The sequence below is a fragment of the Octodon degus genome, unplaced genomic scaffold (assembly GCF_000260255.1).
Source record: "Octodon degus isolate 3935 unplaced genomic scaffold, OctDeg1.0 scaffold00266, whole genome shotgun sequence".
In the NCBI taxonomy this organism is placed as follows: domain Eukaryota; kingdom Metazoa; phylum Chordata; class Mammalia; order Rodentia; family Octodontidae; genus Octodon; species Octodon degus.
In genome coordinates this window covers 265,699-277,184 of record NW_004524842.1, presented here as the reverse complement: position 1 = coordinate 277,184, position 11,486 = coordinate 265,699, and the positions used below count along the sequence as shown (strand labels likewise).

The 11,486-nt window shown below is 38.1% G+C and overlaps 2 protein-coding genes across 3 annotated transcripts in view; both read right to left on the bottom strand.

The window, feature by feature from the left end:
- The window catches only part of Bco2 (beta-carotene oxygenase 2), a 49,776-nt gene extending 48,325 nt beyond the window's left edge, over nucleotides 1-1,451 (bottom strand). The window contains exon 1 of one of the 2 annotated variants that reach the window (XM_023706621.1): nucleotides 1,331-1,451. In XM_023706621.1, coding sequence (XP_023562389.1) covers nucleotides 1,331-1,418 — 88 coding nt within the window. In that variant the 5' untranslated portion in view covers nucleotides 1,419-1,451. The remainder of the gene's footprint in view (nucleotides 1-1,330) is intronic. The other variant, XM_004646363.2, reaches the window with a different exon arrangement.
- A 4,141-nt stretch (nucleotides 1,452-5,592) lies between these two features.
- Nucleotides 5,593-10,165, bottom strand: Tex12 (testis expressed 12). The gene is made up of 5 exons (XM_004646360.2): nucleotides 10,085-10,165; nucleotides 8,081-8,159; nucleotides 6,884-6,995; nucleotides 6,736-6,787; nucleotides 5,593-5,942 (listed from the first exon to the last, which is right to left on the bottom strand). Exons 2-5 carry the CDS (start codon nucleotides 8,141-8,143, stop codon nucleotides 5,798-5,800), a joined length of 372 nt encoding a protein of 123 aa, XP_004646417.1. The 5' UTR covers nucleotides 8,144-8,159; nucleotides 10,085-10,165; the 3' UTR covers nucleotides 5,593-5,797.
- Between the last annotated feature and the right edge of the window lie 1,321 nt (nucleotides 10,166-11,486).

Genomic DNA, 11,486 nt, shown 5'->3' with positions numbered 1-11,486 from the left:
CTCAGTTCTTTAAGTGGCTGCTTCAACAAAGCAGTCAGGCTCAGGTTGCTGTGGTTCGATCCCCACAACACAAGACTGCCAGTCATGCCTTGAAGGCATTCGGCGAAAAAAAAAAAAAAAAAAAAACACAAGACCCAGTTTCCATGTAATCCACTTAATTAGTATGGCATTCCCATTTCCTAGAGCAAAAATTAATTCTCCTTAGTCTAAGTTATACAGTAACCGCTATAGCTCTCTTATGGCCCTTATTGTGTTCTATGACAAAGATGAATACATTGTCAACCTTTACTATTAGCATTCCTTGAATATAGAGTGTGGGTTTTACTTACCATCTCCTTCTGGTACCTAACACAATTCCTATATAATACAAGCAATAAATCACTTAATTAAATAAATTTACAGAGCTGGGGAGATAGCTCGGCATTCTAAGCACCTGTGTGGCAAGTGCAAGGACCTGGGTTCAATCCCCAATACTGCATGCTGTGCCAGCCCTATGCCATGCCAGCTACTGAAACCAGGCATGGTGGCACATGCCTATAATCCCAGCACTGGAGAGGCTGAGACATGAGGATCAGTATGAGTCTGAATCTGCACAGTGAGAACCTGTACAGAATAAATAAGTAAATAAAGATTTAAAAATAAATAAAATACATTTACAATTTATAGTGCATATAAGTATAATTTCTGACAGTTCTATATCAGTAAATTTCAAGAAATCATGAAATAATAGGAGCTATAGGCATGGTGGTGCATGCCTATAATCCTAGCACTCAGGAGGCTAGGGCAGAAATTCCAGGCCTGCCTGGGCTACATAGTGAATTCAAGGCCAGCCTGGCCTATGCAGAGTGACCCTGTCTCAAAAAACATGAAAGAAGAAGAAAAAAAATAGAAGCTATAATGGAAAGCTACAAAACAAAAAACACAGGTTTTAAGGAAGGCATTTTCCCATAATGCAAACAGAAGAATCAAACATTTATATTGTAATATGTGACAATAATTTTCAATTTAGACAAGTTTAAATAGTGAATATTCATTCTCTCATACATTCAATAAAATCCTGAACTCTGAATCCTGCCCAGATATGTCCAACAAAGCATATGAACACGAAGGCTGTTTCTCTAACAATAAGCAAACAAATGCTGGCTCAGTCTTTTCACTTCTGCCTCTGGAGCGGCTACCAGTATTTGCTCCATGCAAAGGGGAAGCTTCAGAAGCCTTAAATAATCTTGCGGGGTGGAGGGGGGGTGAGGGGGGAGGCACAGACAGTTAAGTGCAGACTGGTAGGAAGAAGAGGAAGAGTTACAGGAAAAGGCAAGGGCAAATCTCCTACCTGGAAACCGCCGTGCTCTCAACGAAAGAAAACTCACGGAAGTGGCAGAAAGGTTGCTGAGGAAACGGTGAAAGTTTGGAGAAAACATTTTTGAACTCAGTTCAGGAGCAGCAGATCCCGTGATCTCTAAATCCGTACGCTCACATTCACAGAACTTCCTGGATTGTCCCTGGCTCAGGACAGAATGGGGTGGGGAGGGAAGAGACAGGGTTTTAAACTGCTGGTAATCAATCTCTCTTAGTCTCGCTTTCAGGGCAACTATCCCAACAAGCACTTTATAAATAAATTTTCTTTCATTTTAAAAACTAAAAGTGGACAACCAATACTGGTCTTATTTGAATCTCTTGAATCTGTCCTCACATTAGGATTAATCAGTTGATTGGGATCCATGGGATCACTTTCATTCTGCCACTCCTCTCCTCTGAAAGATCCAGACATAGAATAAAGTCCAAATTTATTGATTGTTGATAAAGAACATTATAATCAGATAACACCTTAACTTTTGTCCTTTGCCTCTCATTTGATCTTTTATTTTCTATTCACTGATTCCCTTTATTAATTTTCATTCTAGTCACTCTTTTTATATTCTTTACTTTTACACATGAGTAAGACTCTATAAAGGTATGTCCTTAAAAAAGGTATGTCCATTTATGATTTCATTACTTTTACAAACATTTTTGAGAACCAATGTATCAAACATTGTGTTGAGGCAAGATTATTCTTGGCATTATCCAGGCATGGTGGCACAAACCTGTAACCCCAGCAGTGGAAAGGCTGAGGCAGGATTGCCAATAGTGCAAAGCCAGCCTGGGCTACACAGTGAACCTCAAGGCTCACTATGAATTATATAGTGAGACCCTGAAAGAAAGAATATCAAGAAACAAAAGTCAGCCCCTGCTCTCCACTTTACACTGTTCTTTGTACATTTTTATGCCATGATATGCTTTTGTTCTTCTGTACCTTTAAACAAACTTTGCCCCAAGCAAGGCATGGTGGCACACAGTTTTAATCTCAGTACTCTGGGAGGCTAAATGCGGAGGGGAGTTTGATCCCCAGCACCACTGGCCTCGCCCTCACACTGGGCGCAGAGCTGGCCACCATGACCAGGCATGGTAGCCCACACCTGTAATTCCAGCACTGAGGAGGTTGACAGGAGGATCACTACAAGTCCAAGTTGCATAATGAGACCCTGTACCAAATACATAAAACAATAAACTAAAAAAATAAGGGGCTCCAAACCCCAAGCCCAGCTTGGACAATGCAGTGACTTAGCAAGACCCTGTCTCAGAGTAAAAAATAGAAATAATAAAAATAGAGAAATAATTGTAGTTCTATATAAAGACTCTGGGTTAAATCATCCGTACCAAAAAACAAACAAAACCTTTTTCCTGCCTGAAATATCTTCCACCTTTTCAGAAATCCATAATCTACCTCTCTGACCTTCTTGCCCAAAGGCTATCCAATAACTCTCATTGCACTGCCAAAGAGATACCTTCAATATTAACATGCTGGGCCAGGGAGATAGCTCAGTAGAATAAGCACTTGCCTGGCAAGTGTAGGGTCCCAAGTTCAATCCCAGGTACCGCAAAAAAAAAAAAAAAAAAAAAAAAAATTAACATGTCTTCCTAGAAAAGTTGTAAGTATAGTTCAAGGGGAGTTGTAAAAACAGTACTAGAACATAGTATCTTAATTTATTGTATATTTTCTACTGTATGATTTACAAAGACGGTTGAACATATATTTTGACAGTAACGCAAAATAATTCATAAACTTGCGACATTTTATTGAAATGAGAATGACACTAAAAGTATAAACCAAAAGGTAATGGAATCACTACAACAGTACATCTCCAGTTGGGAGTTATTCTTGTTTATGCAGATGGTACCAAAGCTATCAAATATTTTTGTTGTTGTTGTTGTTTGTTTTTGTTTTGTGGTTTTTTTTTTGTTTGTTTGTTTTTGTTTTTGCAGAACTCAGGCCCTTGAGCTTGCCAGCCAAGCGCTTATTCTACTGAGCCGTTTCCCTGGCCCTATCAAATGTGATTTTTAAAATCAAGTCTTAATTATTAGGCTTTCAGATCCTTTAAACTGAAGGTGGCCATTCTGAACAGCATATACATTGCGACTTAAAAGTCAGTTCCCTAGCCAAGCATGGTGGAACATGCCTATAGGCCCAGTACTCTGGGAGGCTGAGGCAGGAAGATCACACGTTCAAATCCAGCCTGGGCAACTTACTGACTTAGTGAGACCCTGTCTCAAAATAAAAAATTTTAAAAAGGGGCTGATGATTTAGTTCACTGTGAAGGTCCTTGGATCAATCCCCAGGACTGGGGCTGGGGGGACCCAGTTCCTTAGTTATGATCATACAAATTAAATGGTCACATCAATTTCCTGAAAGTGCAAAGGACAAGAATACAATTGTTATATTATAAAATGCAATCAAAGTAGTCTGTTAACCTTACTTTTCACAGTAATAAATGCCTATTCTGGGCATGGTGGCACATGTCTGTAATCCCAGCACTCAGAAGGCTGAGGCAGGAGGATTGCTGAGAGTTCAAGATCAGCCTGGACTACAAAGTGAGTTGAAGGCCAGCCTGGACTTCATAGCAAGACCCTATCTCAAAAATATCAAAAAATAAAAAGTAAAAATAAATGCCTAAAAACAATTCAAACCATTTTTAATGATGGATGATAGGTCAGTGGAATTATCTTTTTATTCCAAACATTAAAGAACTCCCAACAAAATAATTCAAATTCTGGTGGCATGTCATATTAAATATAATCTTCTGCTGCACTGAATTTTTAAATTTCATTTCCAGTACTTTGTTGACTTCTATCCTGTTCATTTAACCAATTATTTCCCCCATAATTTTATTGAGAAACAAATAGCAATGAGACAGTTTCAAACCAACTTGGTAGCACAGTTTCATATTTAACCAATTTTTAAAGTAAATATTATTTTACTTTCATTATTCTTTTTCATATGGGTATTTATTTAGTGTGATGTTTATGCTCTAAAATAGTAATCCGATGAGATGAAATTTTACATTAGAGTTAGAAGACAGGAAAAAGAAAAATAGATTGTCCTCTTTAAGCATTCCTATTCCCTGTATACTTTTTGCAAATGTAACCAAATTTCTCACTGTTCATATGGACTGCACTATCTATATGATTGAAAAATGGAAACTGAGATTTTTTTTTTAAATCTGGTTAAAAATAAATAAATAAAAAGGCCTGGCCAAATAGCTCAGTGGATTAAAGCACCTGCTTAGGCAGACACAGCAGCCAGGGTTCAATCCCTGGCGTGCCGTGCCAACCTAGCCCCCGGGGCACACTGAAACAGCAATTAAGACTGGGTGTGGTGGCACACATCTGAAAACAGGAGGATCACTACAAGTCTGATCTACATAATGAGATCCTGTACACCCTTACTAAAATATAAAAAAAAAAAAATCTGGTTAATATAGTTAGCCCATGTAATTATATAGTATACTGACCTTTTTAACTTTATATCAAAGGAAGAAACTGTTAGAGAACCAATGTACCCCTGAGTAGTAGGAAACTTTAGACCAAATTAACTCTCAAATTACAATAGAATTAGCCAGGTATGGTGGCACATACCTATAATCCCAGCATTCAACAGAAGCAGGAGGATCACCAAGATTCAAGGCCAGTCTGGGCTATGTAGTGAGCTCAAGGCTGCCCTATTACCAAGTGAGACCCTGTCTCAAAATATCCCCCCTGCCCAAATTATAATATTGAAGTGAATTCCTATTGTTTTCTTTGGTGAAGTTCTGTATTGTTTCTAATGTTTAAAATATTTTGTATTCTCTTTAGATAATAATAAAAAATAAAAATGAAAAGATTGAAGTGTCTTGCCAAAGTTATAGTGTTTAACCCAGTCTCCATACTTTTCAATTACTAACTTCTATCCCATACTGCTGCTAAGACTTCTGAATACAATTCATTAACTACACACATGATTATGTGTAAAAACCCATTCATACAAGGTTCCAGTTAGTATTTTCTGGTTTTTATTTTACTAGTCTATTACAAGAAAATAATTTTAAATCAAATTCTTTTTAGTCATATATAAACTTTCCTAAAGTTTTTCAAAAGAAAAAATACAATATTATTAAACATAATAAAATTAACTGAGTCCTTTTGTTAGAAGTTTAAGCAAAGATAGAAGTCCAAGAGAAAAAGAGAAAAAAACCCATGTAAGTTTTAAATAATTTATGTTTTTAGAAAATGTGCCAAACATTGAACCCTCAAAAGGAAAGTTTCACATTTCATATTAATTTCCAGCTTTAAAAAATGTCCAGTGCAAGATCCCTTTTAAGTCTAGAAAAAAATTCCCTATTTCAGATATACATTTTAATGAATGATTAGGGAACTTTCAAAGTATAAAGGTCTTTCTTTTATTACAACAATAACAGGTTTACATTCTCAACTTATTTTACACATTTTACTTGTGCAGTGTGTTTGCAATTACTGTAAGCCTCTGTCTCAGTAGTTCTCTTTTTTGTATCAGAAAATTCTCAATAGTAGTAGCTTCTTTGAAGAGTCCATCTATCTCATTAATGTAGGATGCATCTAATGCTGCTCTCTCACTAATGGGGAAAAAAATTTACATTAAACTAAAGTTATAAAGTTTAAAAACAAGTTATAAAGTCTAAATACATCATGGTGATATTCTTTATCATGCTATAAGTAATATAGTGTAATTTATATAATTAGCTATTTTATTTAAATGGTTTTGGATGAGAGAGGTTAATTAATGTACTCCTGCTCTTCAGGAAAGATTAAATTAGTCCCACAGATACATAAATGTAATTTTGCTCAAAAAAGTCTTCTGACACAGTAGAAAGTACAACTTACTCATTATAATTTTAATATTAAACTATGTAAACTATTTTTACAGCCACAGAAACCATTACACAAGTATAATGACTGTCCAGTAGTTTAAAATAGCACCTCATAATATAGTATAATCTCAGGTCAACAAATACTTAAATTCAGGCTTCAAACACATATAGATAAAACCCATAGATATTTATCTTTAATATCATTTGATGAGTAGCATTAATTTCATTAAGTGTCACATTTCTCAAAGAGATATTTACATAAAATTTAACATTAGTACCATGGTCCCTAACTAGAGACCAAAATATATCCAGTCTAGTAGTTGCTCTGGTAATAGCAAAACAAAGAGATATTCAAAGGAAAAGTTGTTGTTAGAACTGAAAAATAATCTATTATAAGTATTTTGAAATAAAATAAAAATTTTAAAGTTTTAATTACTTGGTAGATCTTTTTCAGCCAGAATTAAACTTTCCATTACAGTTTCCAGAAGAAAACTATTTCTAACATAAACAGCTAAGAAAATATACTGTAAGTACTTGCCTTAAGATCTTTGCATATGTAAAAAACATTAGATTAATTTCCTTGCTCGTATCTGTTTTAAAAAAAATCACTGAATAAGTTATGAAATATAACAAATCTTCTGTATGAAATAATCAATGTTTAAAAATATAAAGATTTTATACATCACCATTCAACTCTTTCTCCAGGGTCAAATCCTTATGAAATAATCCAGAATAGTCAGAGAATGGGGAATCTGATTTTTCATGAGAGGACAGCAGTGGACTGTCTGGCATTTCAGGCTAAGAAAAGTTTAAACAAAATAGGTTCACTGCCAATGATAATCTTAGGACACATACATTCTGTTCCTTTAGAAAAACAAACAGAGGGTGGTAATGCAGCTCAGTGGTAGAATACTCGCCTATCATGCTTAAGAATCTGGGTTCAATCTTCAATGTTAAAAAAAAACAAATGAAACATTTTTTAGAAAAAAACAAACATAGGGACTGGGGAGATGGCTCAGTGGAATAAGAGCTTCCCTGGCAAGCCCAAGAGCCTGAGTTCAATCCCCAGTTCCGCAAAAAAAAAAAAAAAAAAAAAGCAAACATGTTAGAAAAGTATATTTTATACACTTGAAATTATATTATCAAGGAAACTTTTAGACACAAAAAGCACCTTCTTCGAAATACTAAACTTTAAGTTTTAAATTAGATTTTGAAAAAAGTTAATAAATAAATTAGATTTTGAGCCAGGTATAATAGCACACAACAGTAATCCTAGCACTCTGGAGGCTGGAACAGGACTGCCATGACTCTGAGGCCAACCTGAGCTACACTGTAAGTTCTAGGCCAGTCTGGAAGCACAGTGAGGCCCTGTCTCCAAAAAAATAAAAAATAAAATTTTGAATATGCCTTAAATCTTGAGCCAGTAGATGTTTTCACAGCATTACAACAACTATAATTTGGACAACAGCCAAGTACTTGCAAAATTATATGATAGTATGTGTTCAAGAAGCAAACAAATATCTCAAATGCAAACAGATCAATTGATGGGGCAGAGGTAAAGGACTACATATAGGGCAAAGGATCAATCAGTAAAGTATCTAGGTATCTTTCAAAAAATTACGTTAAATTCTGTGTCATAAAAGCATGGACTCCATTCTGTCTGTAGATCACAGGTTACCAAAAAGGACTATCCCAATAATTTCTTGCATGTCTATACTTAGTGAAAAAGCAGCTGGAGTCAAAGTGATTCCTGCTAGAAAAATCTTAGCTCTTGGAATATGAAAACATTAAGCTCCCATTTATCAATTGAACTTTCTTAAATGTAAAACTTACAACTACATAAAACAGAATAAAAAGTAAGCTTCCACAAACATGTAGCTTACCTCCACTTCCCTCGGCCTCTTGCAATTTCTAGAATCAGGTTTTACAAGGTGATTTTCCATCATATCCTGGTAGCACAAACTATAAAGTTTAGAGCAATGTCAGAATTTAGATAAACTCCATGCTATAGCTCTCTTGAATCCTTTACTTTCTCCATTCTTACTGTTGCTATTAAGTTCTCATGATCTGTCAGTTACCTACATTTGACTTTTCCCTCTTTAACTCATTCTATCAACTACTCTTTGAGCAATTTAAAACTCTAATCACTGCATTCCCTTCACTTAAACACCTTCCACAGCTATTCATTGCTCAAGGGTATGTTCAAATTCCCTAGTATGACTTCCAAAGTCCTCCATCATCCAGGGCCAACCTACCATTCTCAACATTTTCAACTACTTCTCTATAGATACTCTGTCAAATTAATCTCTTTGACATTTCTGCCTTGTTTCAGGAGTAGCTTAGTCTAACTTACAAAAACCTAAACATTAAAACATCTTTTAGCTCATCTCATTCAATCTTTTATTCAAGTTAAGTCCAGGCCAAACCAGAAACAAGATCTCCTCACTTTTCTAGTCTAAGATTGTTTCTACTGCCCTACCTTATCTAAATATAGTATCAAATTCCTTTCCCATAGATTTGGAAGGTTATCCCTGAAGTCTATAACATTAAGTTTAAACTTACACATCTTAGACATGAAATCTACATTAAAGTTACCAGATTACTTTTAAAAAATATGCTGAAATGGATCTGATTATACATAATATGTACATATACATATTATGACAGTAAAAACAAATTATAGGGGAGGCTATTTAATAAATTCAGTAGAGTACAATGGGTGATCAAAACTACAGTGAAAGCTAAAAATAACTCATTACAGTAAAAGGCACACTGGCAGTTTGCTTCCTCAAAATACTTTCCCTCACTTTGAACACACTTTCATCTTGAACACACATCATTCTTGCCACTTTCTGCAGCCTTCTAGAAGTCCTCTGCCCTGTGTGTCTAAGAGGCACGATAAAAAAAAAAAAAAAAAATACAGTGAATGCTACTGTTGAGTGCCATCCCACAGAAAGCCAGGTTTGTAGAAACACCATGGTGCTTCCTTATTCACCAGATCTGGCACCAGGCGACCTCTGGCTGTTCCCTAATGTCAATATGACCTTGAAAGGTAAAGGGTCAGAATGGCTTCAGGACAACACAACTAAAGATAGGAAAGACGACTTTTAGAACTGCTTCTGAACGTGGCCAGAACGGTGGGCTGGTTCTGCTCTCAGCAAAGGGGCGCTATTTAGCGCAGGATTAAAAGCAGTGTGTGGTCCACTACACTGCATTTTATGAAAACACACCATATTTCACAATCACACCTCTCACGTCCACAACCGCGTGTGGACAAACGTGAGCACATTCACGTGCGGAGGACGCTACACATGCACCACTGCGCCGACTTCGCCTTGGAAGTTAGCAAATGCTTCCGAGCAGGGATGGCGTATTACAGCGTGTCTCGCCTCAGGTCCCCTTTCTTTTGCTTTTAATTTGCCCCCTTACACCTCTCTCCTTTCTCAAAGTAAGATAATATGCACACAGGCCAAATAAAAACTCCTATAGCTGGGCACTTCTGCCTCCGTACTCACGGTTCCTTTTTCTCTCATAACCCAAAGCCCCAAGCCGGACGACGCGCTGGTCCTCGCTTGTGACACGTACTAAGCACATCATCACCCCGTGACGCAAGCGTAGGTGCTGGTGGCTCGGTTGTTGCCAGCTGCCACGCTCCCCGCCTTGCGCAACTGTTTTCCTCCGCCCTGCGCAACACTGCTTGGCTCCTCGCGCCATTTCCAGCCTTGTTCTCCCTCACGTGCCCTCGCCCCTTCCTCCCTGCCTGTGCCGTGGCCTCTCTGAAGATGCCCGAACGGCGCACCCCTTCTCTCTCACTGACCCTCGGTGACCCTCTCCTGCGCCCTCAGCCTCCAGCCCCACCCCAAGTCCCTACTCAGCCGCCTGCTGACCTCTTTCGTCAGTCAGAGAAAGCGCGGGAGCGGCGCTGAGGCAGACCCCACGTGGTTCCTGAGGCAGCGGCAGGCGGCAGGGGCTCCCGGCAGCCCCCGCGTGAGTCACGTGACCAGACTACGCCGCGCCCCGCCCCCCAGACCACGTCTGGTTGGCGGGCTTGTGGTGCAGCCGTGAAAGGAAGATTCCCTCTGCTTACGTCATGCTAGACTTCCGATCTTGCGGAATCGGAGAGGGCTCTCCTTTCCTCGTGTGGAAACAAGAGGAAAATCCGAAATAGATCTCAAGAAAAAACAAAAAAGAGTGACCAAATTAAACCCCGGTGTGTCCCAGAGATTTGAAATGTCCGCAAAAGAGCACGTATGGTGGCGCACGCCTGTAACTCCAACAGTCAGGAGGCTGAGGCATGAGGATCGCCTCAAGTTCGAGGCTAGCTGCGGGTACGTAGTGAGTCCAGGGACAATCAAAACTAGTTAGCCAGATCCTGTATAAAAAAACAAAAACAAACAGGAAAAGTACACATCTTTAAATCTATCTCTTATTTTCATCTAGAAGTTACTGGTCTAGGTCATGTGCTGGAAGGAATGGACTAAATCTGAGGGTAGACGGCAAATAAGGCTTCTAGAGCCACACCCTCAATTCCTGTCTCTTTTTCTTCTTAGAGCAACAAGAAGAGGGTCAGAATCACACCTTGATTCTTATTTTTTTGTTTTTTGAGAAAGGGTCTCTATGCAGTTTAGACTGGCCTCCCACTCTAGCCAAGGCTGGTCTTGGACTTCCAGCAAGCCTCCTGCTTCAGCCTGGGCTGGGATTACAGGCATCCAGCTAGCAGAATGAAGCCTTTTTTAAAAATTTCTTTTTGGATGTTTTAGTAAATTTAGTCAATCTGTTGGTAGTAGCTTTTGAAAAAGATATTTTGAAATACTTGTGGCACGTTTGGTTGTTTTAACATTACAACTTCGACATACAATTTCACAGGTAGACTTTTAAACTTAAGTTTCTGTTGCTGGTTTTAAGAAAAACATAACAGAGGGTTGGCCAGATGGCTCAGAAGATTAAAGCGCTGCGGTTCAGGAACCGTGATTCAATCCCTGGCATGCTGTAACAGCCCAGCCCCCAGGGCACGCTGAGAAGGTGACTGAGACTGGGCATAGTGCGGTGCACCTGTAATCCCAGTGCTTGGGAGGCTGAAAACAGGAGTATCACTATGAATCTGATCTGTGTAGTGAGACCCTGTAGATCCTATACTAAAATACATTAGAAAAAAAAAAAAAGCAAATACACTTAAAAAAAAACCACAGAAGTCAATAACATGCCTTAATCCATTCTAGCTGCATGATATTACACCTTGGAGAACTACATTTAGCACACATACATTATTGTGGGTCTTTTATCCTATTG

Excerpts from the sequence above, each read along its gene's own strand:
- Tex12 (XM_004646360.2), bottom strand. The coding sequence starts at position 8,143 with ATGATGGAAAATCACCTTGTAAAACCTGATTCTAGAAATTGCAAGAGG. Across the intron at positions 6,788-6,883 it reads CCTGGAGAAAGAGTTGAATG|ATACGAGCAAGGAAATTAAT; the intron begins GTGATGTATAAA and ends TTTTTAAAACAG. Across the intron at positions 5,943-6,735 it reads ACATATGCAAAGATCTTAAG|TGAGAGAGCAGCATTAGATG; the intron begins GCAAGTACTTAC and ends TTTCCCCATTAG.